The sequence below is a fragment of the Nomascus leucogenys genome, chromosome 3 (genome assembly GCF_006542625.1).
Source record: "Nomascus leucogenys isolate Asia chromosome 3, Asia_NLE_v1, whole genome shotgun sequence".
Lineage (NCBI taxonomy): Eukaryota > Metazoa > Chordata > Mammalia > Primates > Hylobatidae > Nomascus > Nomascus leucogenys.
The window spans coordinates 76,310,925-76,337,748 of record NC_044383.1 but is presented as its reverse complement, the minus strand read 5'-3'; the positions used below and the strand labels follow the sequence as shown (position 1 = coordinate 76,337,748).

Sequence of the window (26,824 nt, the reverse complement as noted above, 5' to 3'; positions counted from 1 at the left end):
GTGAAGGAGAAGTAAAGACTTTCTTGGCCAAATAAGAATTGTAGGAATGTGTGGCCAGTAGCCCTGCCTTGTAAGAAATGTTAAAAAAGAGTCCTTCAGAGAGAAAAAAAATGATATAGGTCAGAAACTCAGATCTACATAAAGAAAGGGAAAACATCAGATAGGAAATAAGAGAAGGTAAAATAAGAACCTGTATCTTTCCTAAAGTATAATAAAAAAAAAAAAAAAAAGAACCTGTATCTTTCGTATTCTTAAGAATAATGTACAGACACACATATATATGTTTATATGTTTATGTATGTATGAAATGAATGACAGCAATAGTATAAGGACAGGAGGGAGGCATTAGGAATTTTTTTATTAAATGGTGGTTATACTACCATAAAGTGGCATAGTGTTATCTGAAAGTGAACTTGGATTAGTTGTAAATGCATATTGCAAACTCTAGGACAACCACCAAAAAAAGTTTTAAAGGAAGTATAATTAATACGTTAAGAAAGGAGAGAAAGGCCGGGCTCAGTGGCTCACGCCTGTAATCCCAACACTTTGGGAGGCTGAGGTGGGCAGATCACGAGGTCACGAGTTCGAGACCAACCTAACCAAAATGCTGAAACCCCCGTCTCTACTAAAAATACAAAAATTAGCCGGGTTTGGTGATGTGTGCCTGTAATCCCAGCTACTCAGGAGGCTGAGTCAGAAGAATGGCATGAACCCAGGAGGCGGAGGTTGCAGTGGGCCGAGATCGTGTCACTGCACTCCAGCCTGGGGGAGAGAGAAAGACTCTGTCTCAAAAAAAAAAACAAAAAAAGAAAGAAAGGAGAGAAAATGGTGCCAGGCATGGTGGCTCATGCCTGTAATCCCAGCACTTTGGGAGGCCGAGGCAGTTGGATCACCTGAGGTCAGGAGTTCGAGACCAGCCTGGCCAATATGGTGAAACCCCATCTCTACTAAAAATACAAAAATTAGCCAGGCGTGGTGGTGCTTGACTGTAATCCCAGTTACTCGGGAGGCTGAGGCAGGAGAATCACTTGAACTGGGAGGTGGAGGTTGTAGTGACAAGATTACACCACTGCACCTGCACTCCAGCCTGGGTGAGAGAGCAAGACTCCATCTCAAAAAAAAAAAAAAAAAAAAAAAAGGAAAGGAGAGAAAATGAAATCATATAGAGTGCTCAATTACAACCACAAAAGGCAGAAAAGGTGTGCATGACAAAAATAGGAGCAAAGAACAAGGGCAACAAATGGAAAATAGTAATAAATATACTAAATATTAATGCCATTATATCAATAATCACTTTTTCTGCCAGTTGTCTAAATACACAAAATACAGAGATTGTCAGAGTGGATAAAAAACAAGACACAGATGGGGCATGATGGCTCACACATGTAATCCCAGCACTTTGGGAAGGCCAAGGAGGGAGGATCATTTGAGCCCAAGAGTTCAAGACTAGACTGGGAAACATAATGATAACCCATCTCTACAAAAAATTAAAAATTAGCTGTGCCAGAAGCGGTGGCTCACGCCTGTAATGCCAGCACTTTGGGAGCAGAGGCGGGCAGATCACCTGAGGTCAGGAGTTTGAGACCAGTCTGGCCAACATGGTGAAACCCTGTCTCTACTAAAAATACAAAAATTAGCTGGGTGTGGTGGCACCTGTAATCCCAGCTACACGAGAGGTTGGGGCAGGAGAATCACTTGAACCAGGAGGCACAGGTTGCAGTGAGCCAAGATCATGCCATTGCACTCCAGCCTGGGCAACAAGAGTGAGACTCTGTCTCAAAAAAAAAAAAAAAATTAGCTGAGCGTGGCAATGTGCACCTGTAGTCCTAGCTACTCAAGAGGCTGAGGTGAGAGGATCACTTGAGCCCAGGAGGTCAAAACTGCTGTGAGCCATGATCATGCCACTGCACTCCAGCCGGGCAACAGAGTGAGACCCTGTCTCTAAAAAAATAAAAATAAAAACAAGATGCATTATATGTTATCTATAAGAAACCAACTTTAAATATAAAGGTATATATAAAGTAAAAGTAAAGAAATGAAGAAAGATATATGATGCTCACACTAATCAAAAGAAGGCAGGAGTAGCTATATTAATTTCAGACAGAGAAGACTTCAGGAAAGTTACCAGGGATAAAGAGGGGCAATGCAAATGATAAAGGAGTGAATACTCTGAGAAAAAATAATCCTTAATGTGTATATACCTAACAACAGAAGATCAGAATATGTGAGGCAAAAACTGCTAGAACTGCAAGGAGAAATTAATGAATCCACTATTATAGTTGGAGACCCTAGCTTCATTCTATCAGAAATGGACAGATCCAGCAGACAGAAAAGCCAAAAGGACATAGCTGAACTCAACAGCACCATCAATTAACTGGATATAATTGACATCTAAGGCTGATGGGAGGATTGCTTGAGGCCAAAAGTTTAAGACCAATTTGGTCATCATAGTAAGACCCCATCTCTATAAAATGTAGAATAATTTATTAACAAATTAAGGCCGAGCTCGGTGGCTCATGCCTGTAATCCCACCACTTTGGGAGGCCGAGGCGGGCGGATCACAAGGTCAGGAAGCCAAGACCATCCTGGCTAACATGGTGAAACCCCGTCTCTACTAAAAATACAAAAAAATTAGCCAGGCGTGGCAGAGTGCACCTGTAGTCCCAGCTACTCGGAAGGCTGAGGCAGGAGATTGGCATGAACCCGAGGGGCAGAGCTTGCAGTGAGCTGAGATCACGCCACTGCACTCCATCCTGGGCGACAGAGCGAGACTCCATCTCAAAAAAAAAAAATTAAGAAAGAAAAAAATTGACATCTATTGGCTACTTCATCTAGTAACAACAGAATACACATTCTTCTCAAGCTCACATGAAACACTTACCACGATAGACCACATTCTAGGTTGTGGTCTTCTCTCTTAAATTTTTAAAAATAGAAATCATACAATGTCTGTTTTCAGATCACAATGGAGTTAAATTAGAAATTAATAACAGCTGGGGCCAGGTGCAGTGGTTCACACCTGTAATCCCAGCACTTTGGGAGGCCAAGGCCGGAGGGTTGCTTTAAGCCAGGAGTTCAATACCAGCCTGGGCTACAAAGTGACATCTCAGCTCTACAAAAAAATTTAAAAATAAGCCAAGCATGATGGTGCACACCCATAGTCCCAGCTACTGAGGAGGCTGAGGTAAGAGGATCACTTGAGCCCAGAAGTTTGAAGCTGCAGTGAGCTAGGTGACAAGCGAGAGACCCTGTCTCTTAAAGAAAAAAGAAAGATAGCTGGAAAATTCTAAAATACTTAGTGATTAAACTATACATTTATAAATAACACATAGGTCAAGGAGGAAATCTTGGAAAAAAACATTTTCAACTAAACAAAAATGATAATGCAACTTATCAAAATTTATGAGATACAGCAAAAGCAGTGCTTAGGGAGAAATTTATAGCATTGAATGTATAATTAGAAAAGAAGAAAGATCTAGGCTGGGCATGGTGGCTCATGCCTGTAATCCTAGCACTTTGGGAGGCAGAGACGGGAGGACTACCTGAGGTCAGGAGCTCAAGACCAGCCTGGCCAACACGGTGAAACGCCGTCTCTACTAAAAATACAAAAATTAGCTAGGCGTGGTAGCAAGAACCTGTAATCCCAGCTATTAGGGAGGCTGAGACAGGAGAATCACTTGAACCCAGGAGGCAGAGGTTGCAGCGAGCCGAGATCGTGCCACTGCACTCCAGCCTGGGCAACAAAGGGAAACTCCGTCTCAAAAAAAAAGAAAAAGAAAAGAAGAAAGATCTAAAATCAATTATCTACTTTTAGGAAACTAAAAAAAAATTAAATCCAAGGGAAGCAGAAACAAAGCAATAATGAAAATTAGAGCAGAGATGAATGAAATTGAAATAGGAAATTAATAGGGAACATCAACAAAACCAAAATCTACCTCTTTGAAAACATCAATAAAGTGTGGAAGTCTCTAGCCAGGCTAATATCATTTGCATATTTGTCCCTCCCCAAATTGTAATCCCCAGTATTGGAGGTAGTGCATGCTGGGAGGTGTTTAGATCATGGGGGCAGATCCCTCATGAATGGCTTGGGCCATCCCCTCGGTAATAAGTGAGCTCTCACTCTGGGTTCCCATGAGATCTGGTTGTTTAAAAGTGTGTGGCACCTCCCCTCTCACTCCCTCGCTCCTGCTTTCACCATGTGACATGCCTGCTCCCCCTTCCCTTCCACCATGATTATAAGCTTCCTGAGGCCTCCCTAGCAACTGAGCAGATGCCAGCACCATGCTTCCTATAAAGCCTGCAGAACCCTGGGCCAATTAAACCTCTTGTCTTTATAAATTACTCAGTCTCAGGTATTTCTTTATAGCAATCCAAAAACAGCTTAATATACAGGTTAACTAAGAAAAAAAGAGAGGGGGGTGGAGCCAAGATGGCCGAATAGGAACAGCTCCGGTCTCCAGCTCCCAGCCCCAGTGACACAGAAGACGGGTGATTTCTGCATTTCTGCTTGAGGTACTGGTTTCATCTCACTAGGGAGTGCCTAACAGTGGGTGCAGGACAGTCGGTGAAGCGCACTGTGCGCGAGCCGAAGCAGGGCGAGGCATTGACTCACTCGGGAAGCGCAAGGGGTCAGGGAGTTCCCTTTCCTAGTCAAAGAAAGGGGAAGCAGACGGCACGTGGAATATCGGGTCAGTCCCACCCTAACTGCGCTTTTCCAACGGGCCTGGAAAACGGCACACTAGGAGAGTGTGTCCCGCACCTGGCTCGGAGGGTCCTATGCCCACGGAGTCTCGCTAATTGCTAGCACAGCAGTCTGAGATCAAGCTGCGAGGCGGCAGCGAGGCTGGGGGAGGGGCGCCCGCCATTGCCCAGGCTTGCTTAGGTAAACAAAGCAGCCAGGAAGCTCGAACTGGGTGGAGCCCACCACAGCTCAAGGAGGCCTGCCTGCCTCTGTAGGCTCCACCTCTGGGGGCAGGGCACAGACAAACAAAAACTCTGCAAGAACTTCCACAGACTTAAATGTCCCTGTCTGACTGACAGCTTTGAAGAGAGTAGTGGTTCTCCCAGCACGCAGCTGGAGATCTGAGAACGGTCAGACTGCCTCCTAAAGTGGGTCCCTCACCCCTGAGCAGCCTAACTGGGAGGCACCCCCCCAGTAGGGACAGACTGACACCTCATTCAACCCGGTACTTCTCTGAGACAAAACTTTCAGAGGAACTATCAGACAGCTGAATTTGTGGTCTCACGAAAATCCGCTGTTCTGCAGCCACCGCTGCTGACACCCAGCCAAACAGGGTCTGGAGTGCACCTCTAGTAAACTCCAACAGACCTGCAGCTGAGGGTCCTGTCTGATAGAAGGAAAACTAACAAACAGAAAGGACATCCACACCAAAAACCCATCTGTGCATCACCATCATCAAAGACAAAAAGTAGATAAAACCACAGAGATGGGGAAAAAACAGACCAAAAAAACTGGAAACTCTAAAAAACAGAGCACCTCTCCTCCTCCAAAGGAACGCAGTTCCTCACCAGCAACGGAACAAAGCTGGATGGAGGATGACTTTGATGAGTTGAGAGAAGAAGGCTTCAGACGATCAAACTACTCTGAGCTACGAGAGGAAATTCAAAACAACAGCAAAGAAGTTAAAAACTTTGAAAAAAAATTAGAAGAATGGATAACTAGAATAACCAATGGAGAGAAGGGCTTCAAGGAGCCGATGGAGCTGAAAGCCAAGTTTCGAGAACTACGCGAAGATTGCAGAAGCCTCAGTAGCAGATGCGATCAACTGGAAGAAAGGGTATCGCTGATGGAAGATGAAATGAATGAAATGAAGAGAGAAGGGAAGTTTAGAGAAAAAAGGATAAAAAGAAATGAACAAAGCCTCCAAGAAATTTGGGACTATGTGAAAAGACCAAACCTACGTCTGATTGGTGTACCTGAAAATGATAGGGAGAATGGAACCAAGTTGGAAAACACTCTGCAAGATATTATCCAGGAGAACTTCCCCAATCTAGCAAGGCAGGCCAGCATTCAGATTCAGGAAATACAGAGAACGCCACAAAGATACTCCTCGAGAAGGGCAACTCCAAGACACATTATTGTCAGATTCACCAAAGTTGAAATGAAAGAAAAAATGTTAAGGGCAGCCAGAGAGAAAGGTCGGGTTACCCACAAAGGGAAGCCCATCAGACTAACAGCTGATCTCTCAGCAGAAACTCTACAAGCCAGAAGAGAGTGGGGGCCGATATTCAACATTCTTAAAGAAAAGAATTTTCAACCCAGAATCTCCTATCCCGCCAAACTAAGCTTCATAAGTGAAGGAGAAATAAAACACTTTACAGACAAGCAAACGCTGAGTGATTTTGTCACCACCAGGCCTGCCCTAAAAGAGCTCCTGAAGGAAGCACTAAACATGGAAAGGAACAACCGGTACCAGCCACTGCAAAAACATGCCAAATTGTAAAGACCATCGAGACTAGGAAGAAACTATAGCAACTAACGAGCAAAATAACCAACTAACATCATAATGACAGGATCAGATTCACACATAACAATATTAACGTTAAATGTAAATGGGCTAAATGCTCCAATCAAAAGACACAGACTGGCAAACTGGATAAGGAGTCAGGACCCATCAGTGTGCTGTATTCAGGAAACCCATCTCACGTGCAGAGACACACATAGACTCAAAATAAAGGGATGGAGGAAGATCTATCAAGCAACTGGAAAACAAAAAAAGGCAGGGGTTGCAATCCTAGTCTCTGATAAAATAGACTTTAAACCAACAAAGATCAAAAGAGACAAAGAAGGCCATTACATAATGGTAAAGGGATCAATTCATCAAGAAGAGCTAACTATCCTAAATATATATGCACCCAACACAGGAGCACCCAGATTCATAAAGCAAGTCCTGAGTGACCTACAAAGGGACTTAAACTCCCACACAATAATAATGGGAGATTTTAACACCCCACTGTCAGCATTAGACAGATCAACGAGACAGAAAGTTAACAAGGATATCCAGGAATTGAACTCAGCTCTACATAAAGTGGACCTAATAGACATCTACAGAACTCTCCACCCCAAGTCAACAGAATATACATTTTTTTCAGCACCACACCACACCTATTCCAAAATTGACCACATAGTTGGAAGTAAAGCTCTCCTCAGCAAATGTAAAAGAACAGAAATTATAACAAACTGTCTCTCAGACCACAGTGCAATCAAACTAGAACTCAGGATTAAGAAACTCACTCAAAACCGCTCTACTACATGGAAATTGAACAACCTGCTCCTGAATGACTATTGGGTACATAATGAAATGAAGGCAGAAATAAAGATGTTCTTTGAAACCAACGAGAACAAAGACACAACATACCAGAATCTCTGGGACACATTCAAAGCAGTGTGTAGAGGGAAATTTATAGCACTAAATGCCCACAAGAGAAAGCAGGAAAGATCCAAAATTGACTCCCTAACATCACAATTAAAAGATCTAGAAAAGCAAGAGCAAACACATTCAAAAGCTAGCAGAAGGCTAGAAATAACTAAAATCAGAGCAGAACTGAAGGAAATAGAGACACAAAAAACCCTTCAAAAAATTAATGAATCCAGGAGCTGGTTTTTTGAAAAGATCAACAAAATTGATGGACCGCTAGCAAGACTAATAAAGAAGAAAAGAGAGAAGAATCAAATAGATGCAATAAAAAACGAAAAAGGGGATATCACCACCGATCCCACAGAAATACAATCTACCATCAGAGAATACTACAAACACCTCTATGCAAATAAACTAGAAAATCTAGAAGAAATGGATAAATTCCTCGACAAATACACCCTCCCAAGACTAAACCAGGAAGAAGTTGAATCTCTGAATAAACCAATAACAGGTTCTGAAATTGTGGCAATAATCAATAGCTTACCAACCAAAAAGAGTCCAGGACCTGATGGATTCACAGCTGAATTCTACCAGAGGTACAAGGAGGAACTGGTACCATTCCTTCTGAAACTATTCCAATCATAGAAAAAGAGGGAATCCTCCCTAACACATTTTATGAAGCCAGCATCGTCCTGATACCAAAACCTGGCAGAGACATAACCAAAAAAGAGAATTTCAGACCAATATCCTTGATGAACATTGATGCAAAAATCCTCAATAAAATACTGGCAAACCGAATCCAGCAGCACATCAAAAAGCTTATCCACCATGATCAAGTGGGCTTCATCCCTGGGATGCAAGGCTGGTTCAACATACGCAAATCAATAAATGTAATCCAACATATAAACAGAACCAAAGACAAAAACCACATGATTATCTCAATAGATGCAGAAAAGGCCTTTGACAAAATTCAACAACGCTTCATGCTAAAAACTCTCAATAAATTAGGTATTGATGGGACGTATCTCAAAATAATAAGAGCTATCTACGACAAACCCACAGCCAATATCATACTGAATGGGCAAAAACTGGAAGCATTCCCTCTGAAAACTGGCACAAGACAGGGATGCCCTCTCTCACCGCTCCTGTTCAACATAGTGCTGGAAGTTCTGGCCAGAGCAATCAGGCAGGAGAAGGAAATAAAAGGTATTCAATTAGGAAAAGAAGAAGTCAAATTGTCCCTGTTTGCAGATGACATGATTGTATATCTAGAAAACCCCATTGTCTCAGCCCAAAATCTCCTTAAGCTGATTAGCAACTTCAGCGAAGTCTCAGGATACAAAATTAATGTACAAAAATCACAAGCATTCTTGTACACCAATAACAGACAAACAGAGAGCCAAATCATGAGTGAACTCCCATTCACAATTGCTTCAAAGAGAATAAAATACCTAGGAATCCAACTTACAAGGGATGTGAAGGACCTCTTCAAGGAGAACTACAAACCACTGCTCAATGAAATAAAAGAGGATACAAACAAATGGAAGAACATTCCATGCTCATGGGTTGGAAGAATCAATATCGTGAAAATGGCCATACTGCCCAAGGTAATTTATAGATTCAATGCCATCCCCATCAAGCTACCAATGACTTTCTTCACAGAATTGGAAAAAACTACTCTAAAGTTCATATGGAACCAAAAAAGAGCCCGCATCGCCAAGTCAATCCTAAGCCAAAAGAACAAAGCTGGAGGCATCACGCTACCTGACTTTAAACTATACTACAAGGCTACAGTAACCAAAACAGCATGGTACTGGTACCACAACAGAGACATAGATCAATGGAACAGAACAGAGCCCTCAGAAATGATGCCGCATAGCTACAACTATCTGATCTTTGACAAACCTGACAAAAACAAGAAATGGGGAAAGGATTCCCTATTTAATAAATGGTGCTGGGAAAACTGGCTAGCCATATGTAGAAAGCTGAAACTGGATCCCTTCCTTACACCTTATACAAAAATTAATTCAAGATGGATTAAAGACTTATATGTTAGACCTAAAACCATTAAAATCCTACAAGAAAACCTAGGCAATACCATTCAGGACATAGGGTGGGCAAGGACTTCATGTCTAAAACACCAAAAGCAATGGCAACAAAAGCCAAAATCGACAAATGGGATCTCATTAAACTAAAGAGCTTCTGCACAGCAAAAGAAACTATCATCAGAATGAACAGGCAACCTACAGAATGGGAGAAAATTTTTGCAACCTACTCATCTGACAAAGGGCTAATATCCAGAATCTATAATGAACTCAAACAAATTTACAAGAAAAAAACAAACAACCCCATCAAAAAGTGGGCAGAGGACATGAACAGACACTTCTCAAAAGAAGACATTTATGCAGCCAGAAAACACATGAAGAAATGCTCATCATCACTGGCCATCAGAGAAATGCAAATCAAAACCACAGTGAGATACCATCTCACACCAGTTAGAATGGCCATCATTAAAAAATCAGGAAACAACAGGTGCTGGAGAGGATGTGGAGAAATAGGAACACTTTTACACTGTTGGTGGGACTGTAAACTAGTTCAACCATTGTGGAAGTCAGTGTGGCGATTCCTCAGGGATCTAGAACTAGAAATACCATTTGACCCAGCCATCCCATTACTGGGTATATACCCAAAGGACTATAAATCATGCTGCTATAAAGACACATGCACACGTATGTTTATTGCGGCACTATTCACAATAGCAAAGAGTTGGAACCAACCCAAATGTCCAACAACGATAGACTGGATTAAGAAAATGTGGCACATATACACCATGGAATACTATGCAGCCATAAAAAATGATGAGTTCGTGTCCTTTGTAGGGACATGGATGAAACTGGAAAACATCATTCTCAGTAAACTATCGCAAGGACAAAAAACCAAACACCGCATGTTCTCACTCATAGGTGGGAATTGAACAATGAGAACTCATGGACACAGGAAGGGGAACATCACACTCCGGGGACTGTTGTGGGGTGGGGGGAGGGGGGAGGGACAGCATTAGGAGATACACCTAATGCTAAATGACGAGTTAATGGGTGCAGGAAATCAACATGGCACATGGATACATATGTAACAAACCTGCACATTGTGCACATGTACCCTAAAACCCTAAAGTATAATAAAAAAAAAAAAAAAAAAAAGAAAAGAGAATAAACTTCATTTGAAAGATATAAAAAAAAAAAAAGAAAAAAAGAGAGAAGAAACAAGTTACTAGTATCACAAATGAAAGAGAGAACATCAGTACAGATCCCACCGACATTAAAAGAATAATAAAGGAATATTATGAACACCTCTATGCCCACAGATTTGATAACCTAGAATGTACCAATTCCTAGAAAAGACACAATCTGCCAAAACTCACACAAGAAGATATAGACCATATGAATAGGCTTATATCTATTAAAGAAACTGAATCAGTAATTATCAACCTTCCAAAACACTAGGCCCAAATGCATTCAATGGTGAATCTAACAGACACTTATGAAAAAAATTGTATCAATTCTCTACCATCTCTTCCAAAAGACAGAAGTGGAAAGAGTACTTCCTAACTCATTCCATGAGACCAGCATTACCCTAATACCAAAACCAAAGACATGCAAGAAAAGAAAACTACAGACCAATATCTCTCATGAACATAAACGTAAAAATCCTCAAAAAAATTATCAAATCAAATCCAACAATGTATAAAAAGAATTATAGACCAAGTACGGTGGCTCACGCCTGTAATCCCAGCACTTTGGGAGGCGGAGGCGGATGGATCACTTGAGGCCAAGAATTCGAGACCAGTCTGGCCAGCGTGGTGAAACCCCATCTCTACTAAAAATACAAAAATTAGCTGGGCATGGTGGCACATGCCTGTAATCCCAGCTACCTGGGAGGCTGAGGCATGAGAATCACTTGAGCCTGGGAGGCAGAGATTGCAGTGAGCCAAGATTGCACCTCTGCACTCCAGCCAGGGTTGCAAAGTGAGACCCTGTCTCAAAAAAAAAAAAAAAAAAATCAAAATCAATTAATGTAATCTGTCACATCAAATTGCTACCAAAGAAAAATCACATCCCATATCAGTAGATGCAGAAAAAGCACTTGACAAAATCCAACACCCATTGTGATTAAAAACTCTCAGAAAACTAAAAGGGGAACTTACTCAACTTGATAAAGAACCTCTACAAAAAAATCTATAGCTGATACTATATGTACTGGTAAGAAACTTGAATCTTTCTCTCTATAATCAGGAACAAGGAGAAGGATATACCCTCTTACAACCGCTTTTCAAAATTGTACTGAAGTCCTAGATAATGCACTAAGACAAGACAAGACGAGGTAAGACAAAAAAGTAAAGAAAGGGTATACGGATTGGGAAGGAAGAAATGACTGTCTTTGTTCCCAGAAATCATGGTTGTCTACACAGAAAAATCTGAAAAAACTGCCCTGGCGTGGTGACTCACGCCTGTAATCCTAGCACTTTGGGAGGCCAAGACAGGTGGATCACCTGAAGTCAGGAGTTCGAGACCAGCCTGGCCAACATGGTGAAACCCCATCTCTACTAAAAATACAAAAATTAGCCAGGCCTGGTGGTGCATGCCTATAATCCCAGCTACTTGGGAGGCTGAAGCAGGAGAATTGCTTAGAATCTGGGAGGCGGAGGTTGCAGTGAGCTGAGATCGCCCCACTGTACTCTAGCCTGGGTGACAAAGCGAGACTCCATCTCAAAGAAAAAAAGAAAGAAAAGAAAAATCTGAAAAAGTTGACAGAAAATACTCCTGGAGTATTTATAGTATTCATATCCTGGATTTCAAGATATAAGGCTAATGTGCAAAAGTCTATGACTTTCCTATATACCAGCAATGAATAAGTAAAATGTGAAATTAAAAACATATCACCAGTCAGGCACGGTGGCTCACACTGGTAATCCCAGCACTTTGAGGCGGGTGGATCGCCTGAGGTCGGGAGTTCGAGACCAGCCTGGCCATCATAGTGAAATCCCAACTCTACTAAAAATACAAAAATTAGCCTGGCATGGTGGCGGGTGCCTGTAATCCCAGCTACTCGGAAAGCTGAGGCAGGAGAATTGCTTGAACCCCAGAGGCGGAGGTTGCAGTGAGCCAAGATCGTGCCATTGCACTCCAGCCTGGGGCAACAAAGCGAGACTTCATCTCAAAAAAAAATTATATATATATATAATATTTATATATATATTATACACACACACACACACACACACACACACACACACACAAAGAATACTTAAAACTCAACAATAAGATAACTTACCAAGGAAGATATAGATGGCAAGTAAGCATAGGAAATATGTTCAACAACATAGGTCATTAGGGAATTGCAAATTAAAACAACATACTAGCTGGGCGCAGTGGCTCACGCCTGTAATCCCAGCACTTGGGGAGGCCAAGGTGGGCGGTCCACTTGAGGTCAGGAGTTTGAAACAAGATACCACTACACACCTATTAAATGGCCAAAATCCAAAACAATGACAATAGCAAGAGTATGAAACAACAGGAACTCTCATTCATTGCTGATGGGAATAAAAAAATGGTACAGCAACTTTGGAAGACAGTTTGGCAGTTTTTTATGAAACAAAGCTTACTCTTACCATATGATCCAGCAATTACGCTCTTTGGTATTTACCCACATTAATTGAAAATTACATTCATATAAAAACCTGCGCATGGATGTTTATAGCAGCTATATTCATAATTGCCAAAACTTGGAAGCAACCAAGATGTCCTTCAGAAGGTAAATGGGTAAACTGTGGTACATCCAGATAAAAGAATATTATTCAGTGATAAAAAGAAATGAGCTATCAAGCCATGGAAAGACATGGAGGAAATCTAAATGCATATTACTAAGCATAAGAGGCCAATATGAAAAAACTACATATTGTATGATCCAACTATATGACATTCTGGAAAAGGCAAGGCATTAGATTCAGTAAAAGATCAGTGGTTATCAGGGCTTGAGGGAGGAAGGGATGAATAGGGGAAGCACAGAAGGTTTTTAAGACAGTGAAACTCCTCTGTATGATACTATACTGGTAAATCCATGTCATTATACATTTGTCCAGACCCATAGAATGTACCACACCCAGGGTGAATCCTAATGTAAATGTGGGTTTTGGGTGATAACGATGTGTCAGTGTAGGTTCACCAGTTGTAGCAAACGTACCACTCTGATAATAGGATGTCAACAGTTGGGGAGGTTCACACATGTAGGGGAACAGTGGGTATATGAGCACTCTCTGTATTTTCCATTCAACTTCACTGTGAACTGCTCTAAAAAATAAAGTTGATAACCCTCTGCACAGTGACTTCATGGCTCTCAGCAGCCTTGAGTGGAGCCATCCCACCTGGCTCCCTCTGTTGTTATCTGCTGTTTCCTTTTCTCTCCTGTCCTTGTATCTAAGTCAGGAAATAAGGGTGTCAAATCCCATTATGTCTCTAATTTGACAACAGGATTGGATGTTATGTATTGTAGAGGTTTTTGTTTATATTGTTCCTAAAGTATGAAAAATAAAGGGGAAAACGTTGAATTGGAAAAAACCAAAATGCTGTAACATTCAAAGAGTAAAACAGGCCTGATTAGATGTTCATTTCTTGTATTTATAAAAGGTTAGTGGCCAGGTGCAGTGGCTCACACCTGTAATCCCAGCACTTTGGGAGGCCAAGGCGGGCAGATCACAAGGTCAAGAGATGGAGACCATCCTGGCCAATATGGTGAGACCCTGTCTCTACCAAAAATATAAAAATTAGCTGGACATGGTGGTGCGTGCCTCTAGTCCCAGCTACTTGGAAAGCTGAGGCAGAATTGCTTGAACCCAGGAGGCGGAGGTTGCAGTGAGCTGAGATCACACCACTGCACTCCAGCCTGACGACAGAGTGAGACTCCGTCTCAAAAAAAAAAAAGGTTAGTGATGCATTTTCTCAGTGCAAATTATTTTTTACTCCTACTTCTATTTATGAATATAATAAAGTCCATACAGAAAAGAAAAGAGAGAGCCATCAGTTTCATCATCTTCACTCCAGGATTCCGAGCTTGGCTGGCCTCTCCCAAAAGATAAACTGAAGGATTAAGAAAATCTATCTCAGCCGGGTGCGGTGGCTCACGCCTGTAATCTCAGCACTTTGGGAGGCCGAGGTGGGCGGATCACGAGGTCAGCAGATGGAGACCATCCTGGCTAACACGGTGAAACCCCGTCTCTACTAAAAATACAAAAAAATTAGCAGAGCATGGTGGCGGGTGCCTGTAGTCCCAGCTACTCGGGAGGCTTAGGCAGGAGAATGGCGTGAACCCGGGAGGCAGAGCTTGCAGAGATCGTGCCACTGCACTCCAGCCTGGGCGACAGAGCAAAACTCCACCTCAAAAAAAAAAAAGAAAAGAAAAAAGAAAATCTATCACACCTAAAAACTGCCGTATCTCCCTCAACAGTCTGCCAGTAAGAGGTTTCTCTTGCATGTAAGGTACAAGAAAAAGGAAATGATGAAAATTGTATTGCTGACTTTGCAAATGCAGATAAGAAACAGTGGATGGTCTGAATGTAGTGAATTATCCCAACTGATTGTTCACAGTCAGTTACAGATTGAACTCCTTGTTCTACTCTTTCCCCCCTTCTTACTACTGCACTTAACAGGAAGGAAAGAAGGAAGAAAGGAAGGAAGGAAGGAAGGAAGGAAGGAAGGAAGGAAGGAAGGAAGGAAGGAAGGAAGGAAGGAGGGAAGGGGAGGGAGGGAGGGAGAGAGAAAAAAAGAAAAGAAAAGAAAAGAAAAGAATTTTCTTGTTGCCCAGGCTGGAGTGCAATGGTGCAATCTCGGCTCACCGCAACCACTGCCTTCTGGGTTCAAGTGATTCTCCTGCCTCAGTCTCCCCAGTAGCTGGGATTACAGGCATGCGCCACCACGCCTGGCTAATTTTGTATTTTTAGTAGAGACAGGGTTTCTCCATGTTGGTCAGGCGGGTCTCAAACTCCTGACCTCAGGTGATCCACCCACCTCAGCCTCCCAAAGTGCTGAGATTACAGGCGTGAGCCACCGCACTTGGCCGAAAGAAAGGAAATTTTTAAAAAAAGAAGTAGCTGCCACTGGCCAAATAATTCTATTTTATTTATTTATTTTTATTTTTTAGAGACAGGGTCTCAGTCTGTTGCCCAAGCTGGAGTGCAGTGGCATGATCATGGCTCACTGCAGCCCCAACCTTCCAGGCTCAAGTGATCCTCCCAAGTAGCTGGGACTACAGGCATGCGTCACCACACCTGGCTAATCTTTGTATTTTTTTGAGAAACAGGGTTTCATCATGTTGCCCTGGCTGGTCTTGAAGTCTTGAGCTCAAGTGATTCACCTGCCTCGACCTCCCAAAGTACTGGGATTACAGGCATGAGCCACCACGCCTGGCCCCAAGTTATTCTAAAATAGTGGTTCTTAACCCTGGCTGCACACTGCACTCACCATGGGAGTTTGAAAAATGTTGATGCATGCATCCCACCCACAGAGATTCTGGTTTAATTAGAATTGGATGGGTCCTGGGCATGATGGCTTTTAAGCCTCCCAGATGACTGTAATGTATGGCAAGGGTTAAGAACCCTGCTCTAGTTTGGCATAGGTTTCTAAGCACCCATACATTGATCCTAAACAGTCTCCTAAATAAATGGCTGGTCACTGACAAGAAATGAATATCAGTTTGAGAGAAGTATTTTAGTAAAAATCCAAGTAGATTGATTTGCACTCATAGTATGTCTGTAGTACAGTAACATCAGTATCTAAACCCATAGGAGATGTAAAACTAGGGTAGAGGGATTCAGTCATTATCAACACAAAGAATGGAACAAAGGAAGAAACAAGCAGGTGAGCTCAACTCAGAAGCTCTCCCACCAACCTTGGGGGAATTTTCTTTTTAATGGAAACAGTTGACTAGGGAGCAGTGAGTAAGCAAGTGTCATCCTTTGTTCCAGAATTGAGAAGAATCCACAGTAAATATCCATTTCATGTTTATAATGGGTAAGAAATGTTTAATCCCACAGTGGTTTTTCAGAGAACAAAATTAAAATCAATACGTTATTGATTCTTGTCTTTGTAAAATGTATCACCAAATATTTGTATATGACTTTGAAATGTCAAAAGTATTAAAAGAATGAAGTAGCCGGGCGCGGTGGCTCACGCTTGTAATCCCAGCACTTTGGGAGGCCGAGGCGGGCGGATCACGAGGTCAGGAGATCGAGACCACGGTGAAACCCTGTCTCTACTAAAAATACAAAAAATTAGCCGGGCGTGGTGGCGGGCGCCTGTAGTCCCAGCTACTCGGAGAGGCTGAGGCAGGAGAATGGCGTGAACCCAGGAGGCGGAGCTTGCAGTGAGCCGAGATTGCGCCACTGCACTCCAGCCTGGGTGACAGCGAGACTCCGTCTCGGGAAAAAAAAAAAAAAAAAAAAAAAAAAAAGGAATGAAGTACACCCTCCTTTTTTAGTGAGATGAGGGCAACTCAAGGTGACAAATGATCCCTCCTCTGGACCATTTTCCACACTGTGACAGAAGGACTTTCTAAACTGCAACTCTGATCCAGTCCCTCCTCTGCTCCACATCCTCCGTCAGTTCTCTATGGCTTCCCTACAGGGCCTCCATGCCCACTTCTCCAGCCTTCCCTCCCTCTGCGGCCTCCTACCACCCTGTGCTCCAGCCACACACAGCTCCTCAGACAGCACTGCTGTGTCTCACCTCTTAGGCTTTATCTGCACTGCTCCCTCTACCAGGACAGCTTCTTTCATGTGCCCCAGTCCTTCCAGTTTTGGAAAAACTTGCCACATCTTTCAAGATTCAGTTCAAGGTAACTTCAACTATGAACCTTTTCCTGACCCACCCATATGACCACTCCGTCCTTTGCTCACTCATTCCCACTAACATGACGCCTTACACTTGATATATTTACGTTTTACCTGCCTAAATTTTCCTTCTACATCCTGAGTTCTTTGATGTCAAAGACTGTATTTTATCCATTTACATGCCCAGCACTTATAAGAGCGATTGATGTAATAAGTTTTTTCTAAGTCTATTTTATGAATTGAATTTAACTGAATGTATCGAATGAATAATTTTCTCTCTCCATAAATAATCTCCCTCTCCATCTGCCTCTCTGTCAACACAAACATACATACACACCCCAGGAAGGAAGAAAGGAAAAAGAAAGCATCCAGAATGGAACAGCTCTTGTGATAGTTCCATGATCGGTAGGGCTGTCTGTCTTACCATTGATGTTCTGTGCCCAGTGACTGAAGGCAGAGGTGAGGGGCTGTTTTCCCAGTGAGGAAAATCCAAGCAGGAGCTATTCCGAGAACCAGAGCTTCCTGAGTCACTGTGCAGATGTCGCTTTTCAGACAACAATCTGGACAGAAAGCTGGCCTTGCGACTGCCTGGGCGAGATCTGTCTATCCAGACCCCACTCTCTCTCATGCTGCCTTCACTGTCTCTGCAGTGACTATGAAGATCTGTGAGAGGCTCACCTGAGGGTTCTGGGTCCTCGGACTGCTCCCAGGTTCCTATTGCATAGGATGGACAGTTTCTAGGAGCCGTAGTTGTACCTAGCCAGGACTGAGACATTGTATTCTGCAGGCCAAATGAGGAATGGTCTGATTGCTGTCCCAGGTGCTGATTTCCAGCACTGCCAGCCCAGGGACATGGGCTGTGAACATGGAGCTGTCCGCTATGCTGATCCTTCTCAGACCAGTCCTTTTTCCCATTGGAAGGGTCTACTTCAAGTTGCCTGGGCTGTGGCGTTTGCCACATGGTTTTAGACTTTGGCACATTAACTCGAATGACTTGCTGTTGATTGTTAGCTTGAAGTGGAGAGATTCTTTCAGGCAAGGAAGAGCAAATCATACACTGCTGGGCCACCGAATATTTCTTCAAATGGAATGGAGGGCCTGTTTCATCCTCAATGCCCTCACTGCTAGATTTCTTATAAAGTGTCCTCATAATTTTTCTGATGCCCAGATGAAATATTTCTAGTATATTGAGTAACAAGGAAATGGCTGCAATGCTGTGCATAAAAAGCATGAAAATTGTCTTCTCAGTGGGCCTGGATACAAAGCAATCCACCGCATTGGGGCAAGGAGGTTGAGTGCATTTGTAAAGGGGGTGCATTTGAAACCCATAGAGAATATATTGGCCTATCATGAATCCTACTTCCAGCACAGATCTGGTCAAGATGTGTAAGACATAAGTACGCAGCAGACATCCTTTCAGAGGGACTTTATGGATCCTCTTCTGCTCCTCTAACCTCCTCAGTTCCCTATCTATTCTTTGCTGCTCCTCCAAGTCAAGCTCTGGATTCTCCATCTGGGCTCTAAGGTGTGACTTTTTCCTCTGCCTCTCTTTCTCAAAGGCCCTGAGCCTATAAAGTGCATGGCCCATATAGACCAAAGAAGGAGAAGACACAAAGATGATCTGTAAAACCCAGAACCTGATCAAAGAGATAGGGAATGCATCATCATAACAGATATTGTTGCAACCTGGCTGCCGGGTGTTGCAGGCAAATGCTGACTGTTCATCATCCCAGACATCCTCAGCAGCCACACGAAGTACCAGCATTCGGAAGATGAAGAGGATGGTCAGCCAGATTTTCCCCACTATGGTTGAGTGGGAGTGAACTTCCTCTAGGATGCCACCCAATAAGTTCCAATCCCCCATGGTTAAAGACTAATGTCTGAAATATACAGAAAACACTGAGGTTAATAGCACCCATGGTGGTAATATATAGACACAAGCTCAAAAATACAGCAGATTCTTTTGTATGTCAGCAAAACTATGAAGGATCTTCCAGCCCTAATATTTATAGCCCATGCTTAAAATAGGATATTTCCAAAGATATTAATTTTTGAAAAACACTAAAGACCCCTCACAACTTCAGCAGTTTACTTCTTCCTATTCTCTTTTACTCTCCCCCACAAAGCTTCTTGTTATTCTAGTATACAAATAGGTCTCCATATTTGTACAATTCATTCTAATTGAACAATTGTATTCATTTTTCTATCCACATGAGATACTCTACTTACCATACATCTGATGATCATAAAGGAGTCTCGATTCCTCAGAAAGTGTTCCCTACCCATCCCAAGTTGTAGTTATTTTTCCCTTTCCTGAATCCTCACAAACACTATTATTAATATTATTCACCTGGGACTGTGCCTAAATGAGTTTTGTGATGGTTGTGTTCCCCTTCCTGGAAAGGTACACCCCTTGCAGATAGAGACTCTTTCTAAAGCATGTTGGTCATTGCACACAGAAGGCGTCAATATATAATAGTCAATGGAATTGTCTTTTCACTTTAAAATTCTGTTCCTTGACCCTATCACCAAAATAACCATCAACAGGCAAAATAAAGTAGATCCTCATGATATATTATCCAGGGCTTTCACTGCAAGACAAAGTATAGGTAAAGAAAATACAAATCAGTCAAGTAAACCCTCAGGAACTGGCAGTAAAGATTAGGCAGACACAGAAACAATACCAGCAATAACACATAATTACATCCATTAAGCCACATCTGGAACATCATGTTTTCATGGAATTTTTGCTAACTTAGAAGAAAAGTGAATAGAAATTGCTTCTCTAGCAAGCTTAGGATCTGGGAAACAATCCAGGTATAGCTGACATGAACACGTTACTTGGTTTATCCTGAAAAACTAATGTTTTTCAAGGTTCAGTAAGGTTAAAATACTTAGTAGGTTAAAGCTTTCTAAGATATGGAAGACTTCCAGATAAGAAAGATACAGAGGAGGCTGGGCGCAGTGGCTCACGCCTGTAATCCCAGCACTTTGGGAGGCCGAGGCGGGCGGATCACAAGGTCAGGAGATCGAGACCATGGTGAAACCCCGTCTCTACTAAAAATACAAAAAATTAGCTGGGCACAGTGGCAGGTGCCTGTAGTCCCAGCTACTGGGGAGGCTGAGGCAGGAGAATGGCGTGAACCTGGAAGGCAGAGCTTGCAGTGAGCCGAGATTGCGCCACTACACTCCAGCTCCAGCCCGGGCGACAGAGTGAGACTCCATCTCAAAAAAAAAAAAAAAAAAAAAGAAAGATACAGAGGGAAAATAGGAAAGCATTATTAAGTTAAAATAGATAATGAGGCTGGACGTGGTGACTCATGCCTGTAATCCTAGCACTTTGGGAGGCTGAGGTGGGTGGATCACCTGAGGTCAGGAGTTCAAGATCAGCCTGGCCAACATGGTGAAATCCTGTCTCTACCAAAAATAGAAAAATTAGCCGGTATGGTGGCACACGCCTGTAATCCCAGCTACTCGGGAGGCTGAGGCAGGAGAATCACTTGAACCCAGGGGGCAGAGATTGCAGTGAGCCGAGATCACGCCACTTCACTCCAGCCTGGGCAAAAGAGCGAAACTCTGTTTCAAAAAAAAAAAAAGGCCAGGCGCGGTGGCTCACGCTTGTAATCCCAGCACTTTGGGAGACCGAGGCGGGTGGATCACGAGGTCAGGAGATCGAGACCATTGTGGCTTACACGGTGAAACCCGTCTCTACTAAAAATACAAAAAATTAGCCGGGCCTGGTGGTGGAAGCCTGTAGTCCCAGCTACTCTGGAGGCTGAGGCAGGAGAATGGCGTGAACCCGGGAGGCGGAGCTTGCAGTGAGCCGAGATCGCGCCACTGCACTCCAGCCTGGGCGACAGAGCGAGACTCCGTCTCAAAAAAAAAAAAAAAGATAATGAAACAATTCTCTCCTTCCATAATTCATTCATTCAGTAATATTTGCTAACATCTTGCTATTGGCTGGGCGCAGTGGCTCACGCCTATAACCCCAGCACTTTGGGAGACTGAGGCGGGCGGATCACGAGGTCAGGAGATTGAAAACAGCCTGGCCGACATAGTGAAACCCCGTCTATACTAAAAATAGCAAAATTAGCCAGGCATGGTGTTGTGCGCCTATAATCCCAGCTACTCAGGAGGCTGAAGCAGGAGAATCGCTTGAACCTGGGAGGCGGAGTTTGCACTGAGCCAAGGTCACGCCACTGTACTCCAGCCTGGGCAATAGAGAAAGACTCCGTCTCAAAAAAATAAATAAAATAGGCCGGGTGCAGTGGCTCACGCCTGTAATCCCAGCACTTTGGGAGGCCGAGGTGGGCGGATCACCTGAGGTTGGGAGTTCGAGACAGCCTGACTAACATGGAGAAACCTCATCTCTACTAAAAATACAAAATTAGCCGGGCGTGGTGGTGCGTGCCTGTAATCCCAGCTTCTCGGGGGGCTGAGGCAGGAGAATCGCTTGAACCCGGGAGGCGGAGGTTGCGGTGAGCCGAGATGGTGCCATTGCACTCCAGCCTGGGCAACAAGAGCAAAACTCTGTCTCAAAAAAATAAAAATAAAATAAAATAAAACAAATAAAATAAATCAAACCTTGCTATCACTTAGACATTGTGCTAGATGCCAGGAATTCAATAACAAAATATATTTGGTCCCAGACCTCACAGTACTTGATCACTAAGGACTCCCACTAACCTATAAAATGAATCAACACTGATAATACAAAAATGAATATCAACCAAAAAAAGAGAGAGAAAAACCTGGAATTCTTAGATTTTTTTCCAACTTATCTCCAAACACAACAATTGATTCTAGATGGAACACAATATTAATTGTAAAAAAGTAAGCCATAAAAGTATTAAAATAAATTATAAAAGAATATGTTTTGTAATCTTGAAGTAGAAGGCTTTTTAAGCACATTAGTGCCAGAAATTATAATTAGAAAAAAATCCAGATTCTAGGTGGGCATGGTGGCTCACTCCTGTAATCCCAGAACTTTGGGAGGTGGAGGCAGGAGGACTGCTTGAGCCCAGGAGTTGCAGACCAGGCTGGTGAGGCCCCTGTCTCTACAAAAAATAAATGTAAAAAGTTAGCCAGGCATGATGGTGAGTGCCTATAGTCCTAGCTACTAGGGAGGCTGATGTGGGAGGATCACTTGAGCCCAGGAGTTTGAGGCTGCAGAGAGCCATAATGACACTACTGCACTCCAGCCTGGGTGACAGTGGGACCCTTCCTCAAAAAAAAAAAAAGAAAGAAAAAGAAAATACAGATTCTACCAGCAAAACTGAATGGCAAAGGTGGAGATGTCCAGAAGGCATCTGGGTCTAGAGAATAACAACAACAAAAATGGTACAAACAGGAGATAAACATTTATGAATTATCATTGAATAGGTAGAGAAGATCACTCAGAGACAAAAAGAAAAAGTGAGACAATGACAGAACCCTGAGACTAACATAGAGGAAGAAAGAGTGAAGGGGTGGGTTGCCCCTCCACACCTGTGGGTGTTTCTCGTTAGGTGGAACGAGAGACTTGGAAAAGAAAGAGACACAGAGACAAAATATAGAGAAAGAAAAAGGGGACCCAGGGGACCGGTGTTCAGCATACGGAGGATCCACGCCGGCATCGGCCTCTGAGTTCCCTTAGTATTTATTGATCATTATCGGGCATGGCAGGATAATAAGTTAATAGTGGAGAGGAGGTCAGAAGGTAAACACGTGAACAAATGTCTCTGCATCATAAACAAGGTAAAGAAAAAAGTGCTGTGCTTTTGATGTGCATATACATAAACATCTTAATGCCTTAAAGAGCAGTATTGCTGCCAGCATGTCCCACCTCCAGCCCTAAGGCAGTTTTCCCCTATCTCAGTAGATGGAATATACAATCGGCTTTACACCGAGACATTCCATTGCCCAGGGACGAGCAGGAGACAGAAGCCTTCCTCTTATCTCAACTGCAAAGTGGCGTTCCTTCCTCTTTTACTAATCCTCCTCAGCACAGACCCTTTACGGGTGTCGAGCTGGGGGACGGTGAGGTCTTTCCCTTCCCACGAGGCCATATTTCAGATTATCACATGGGGAGAAACCTTGGACAATACCTGGCTTTCCTAGGCAGAGGTCCCTGCGGCCTTCCGAAGTGTTTTGTGTCTTTGGGTACTTGAGATTAGGGAGTGGTGATGACTCTTAACAAGCATGCTGCCTTCAAGCATTTGTTTAACAAAGCACACCCTGCACAGCCCTTAATCCATTTAACCCTGAATTGACACAGCACATGTTTTAGGGAGCACAGGGTTGGGGGTAGGGTTACAGATTAACAGCATCTCAAGGCAGAAGAATTTTTCTTAGTACAGAACAAAATGGAGTCTCTTATGTCCACTTCTTTCTACACAGACATGGTAACAATCTGATCTCTCTTTCTTTTCCCCACAAAAGAGTCTACAAATAAATACGAGAAATGGCCAAGGAGAGAGAGGAGGAAAATCATGAGGGTGTTGTCTCTGAAACCAAAGCCCAAAACCAGAGTTTCAAGAAGGGGGATAGTTGACAATGCCAAATACACACACACACACACACACACACACCCCACTATATAAATTAAGTTAATGGTGATATACTATGCTCAGGGATTGAAAATTGCAATATAGGTAAAGATGTCAATTCCCCCCAAATTAATCCAAAGATTCAGTGTGGAATTGTAAATCACCCAGGAAAACTCTATAAATGTACATGTATATGTATGCATGTGTATATGAGATATATATGTATGTGATTTTATTGAGCATGGAGAAAAAAATGCAGAAGGATACACACCAGGAATTTAATATAGGTTACCTGAGGTCTGTTGAAGGTGATGAGAGTGGACGGGAAGTTAAGGTGGAAAAAAGAGAGGCAAAAAAAGAGAAATGAAAGGAAAAAAGAATTCTAAGAAAGCATGAGTGATTTTTATCAAAAGTGTATGTTTATGTACATTTTTGCCTGTATGTACATATATAAATATAAATAATTTTTTAATTAAATTGAAAAAGTGGTAGATACCTCTCAGAATTTGGAAGAGGTATTAATGAGACTTTTATAATTTACTCTATACACTTGCGAATTGTTTGAGATTCAAAAATTAAGAATGCAGAGGCCGCGTGCGGTGGCTCAAGCCTGTAATCCCAGCACTTTGGGACGCCGAGGCGGGCGGATCACGAGGTCAGGAGATCGAGACCATCCTGGCTAACACGGTGAAACCCCGTCTCTACTAAAAATATAAAAAAAAAAAATTAGCCGGGCGTGTTGGCCGGCGCCTGTAGTCCCAGCTACTCGGGAGGCTGAGGCAGGAGAATGGCGTGAACCCGGGAGGCGGAGCTTGCAGTGAGCCGAGACTGCGCCACTGCACTCCAGCCTGGGCGACAGAGCAAGACTCCGTCTCAAAAAAAAAAAAAAAAATTAAGAATGCAGTCATTTATATTACTTGCAAATAAAAATTAGATATTAAAATGAAGACTCAGACCTCATTAACCAAAAGCAATAATTTACTAAATTCTGTCCTGTCTTAAAGTTTTGGTCTTTTCCCATAATTATTCCCTTTAAAACTTTCTGGTCATTATTCTTTATTTTAAAAAGGGATTTCCTCTGCAGGTAGAGATCTGGAAAAAAAATAAATAAAGGATTCCCTTAGCACTTAAAAAAAACCTATAGCTTCTATTTTATATAAAAATCCTGAGATGGGAAAGCTAACTCATGTCAATCTTATTCCTATTTGGCAGTACTGAACTATATAATACTTCTTTTTGCCACTATCTCTTTAAAATGTGGAAATTATTATTTTTAAATAGCAAGGAAAGGAAAACTGAGCTTAGCCTATAAGAAAAACAAAAATACAATCTTACATACTAGAATACAAGACATTTAGAATACAAGACATTTAATAACTACTTTTTACCATTAAATGAATGTGGGTCTTAGAAATATTATTGAATTTTCTTTTATTATCAAATACAAATTTAGCATATCCTGTGTAAAATGCTGATGGCCCTTTTCTGCATATTATTTCAGATCTTGTTTTCTATACCCACAAGGATTTTCTATATATTTCTCATAAACAAGAGAGTCCACATATTTACTACTTACCTTATGGGTGAACAAAAAAATCACGATTGGGTTCGCAGAACCTCAAAGTTGCACCGTGTGTGGCTCATTAGTGGAAAAATTGCTGCTGGTTGCAGATATAAAGGCTCTGATCAGGTGGCTGTGGGGCCCTAATCCAGAATGAGCACAGTTATTTTGATCAATGGAGTCTAACCTAGTCCTCCCCCAAGGTTCAAAATGTCCTCCGGTGCTTTGCAATTTTCTTACAGTATTTTTTTCTAATTGATACCAAGCTGGGACCTCTCCTGGTATATCATATTTGGAAATGAAAAGTGAAACAAATGAGAATTTTCCTTTTGCGTTGGTGAATGCATACAGTGATTTAAGTTTGGGTGCATTCCTTTCAGTCTGTTGATTGTTCTAGGAATCGATGCTCACAGATCAATGAGTCATGTCCGATTTCATAAACAACTGCCTGGGGTGAGTGTGGCCTCATAAATGTGAACAAATAATAATGGAGTGGCAATCAAACCTAAAGTGTTACTGCAAATCATGCCATGCTGAAAGAAGAAACATCTCAAAAAGAGAATAAACTTTTTACGGTCGGGTGTGATGGTTCACGCATATAATATCAGCACTTTGGGAGGCCAAGGCATAAGGATTGCTTGAGGCTAGGAGTTGGAGACCAGCCTGAGTAACATAGTGAGACCCCCATCGTTACAAAAAAAAAAAAAAATAACAAAGTATTGTGGTGCATGCCTGTAGTCTTAGCTACTCAGGAGGCTGAGGAGGGAAGACAACTTTAACCCAGGAGTTCAAGGTTGCAGTGCTATGATTGCACCACCACGTTCCAGCCTTGGTGACAGAGCAAGACTCTGTCTCAAAAAAAAAAAAAAAAAAGAAAAGAAAGAAAAGAAAAAAGGCCAGCACGTGGTGGCTCATTCCTGTAATCCCAGCACTTTGGGAGGCCTCAAGCAGATTGCTTGAGCCCAGGAGTTCGAGACTAGCCTGAGCAACATTGCAAAATCCCATCTCTACAAAACAACACAAAAATTAGCTGGGCATGGCGGTGTGCACCTGTAGTTCCAGCTACTTGGGAGGCTGAGGTGGGAGGATCGCTTGAGCCCAGGAGGTGGAGGCTGCAGTGAGCCCAGATCGCGACGCTGCACTCCAACCTGGGCAACAGAACAAGATTCCATCTCGAAAAAAAGAAAAAAAGAATAAGCCTCCCTCTTCTCTCTCCCTCCTCCTCTTCTTATTCTGCCTCTTCCTCTTCCTCCTCTTCCCCCCTTCCTCTCCCCTCCCCTCCCCCTCTCCCTCCTTCTCTTCCTCCTCCTTGGAATATGAGAGTTCCAGGAGGTGGTGCCTCCTAGGCGCTGCACAGCCTGCCCCCCAGGTACAGACACTCACGGGGTCAAGCCCTACAGGCCCCGCCTTCCAGGATGGCTAGCAGCCGCCTGCCTCCCAGGCCCCAGCACAGGGCACACGGGTTGCGAGGGCACAC

General features: G+C 42.7%; 1 protein-coding gene across 1 annotated transcript; it reads right to left on the bottom strand.

Moving 5' to 3' along the window:
* Positions 1–17,477: 17,477 nt before the first annotated feature.
* Positions 17,478–19,123, bottom strand: GJA10 (gap junction protein alpha 10). Its single transcript, XM_003258338.2, has one exon. It carries the CDS (start codon positions 19,121–19,123, stop codon positions 17,492–17,494), a length of 1,632 nt encoding a protein of 543 aa, XP_003258386.1. The 3' UTR covers positions 17,478–17,491.
* Between the last annotated feature and the right edge of the window lie 7,701 nt (positions 19,124–26,824).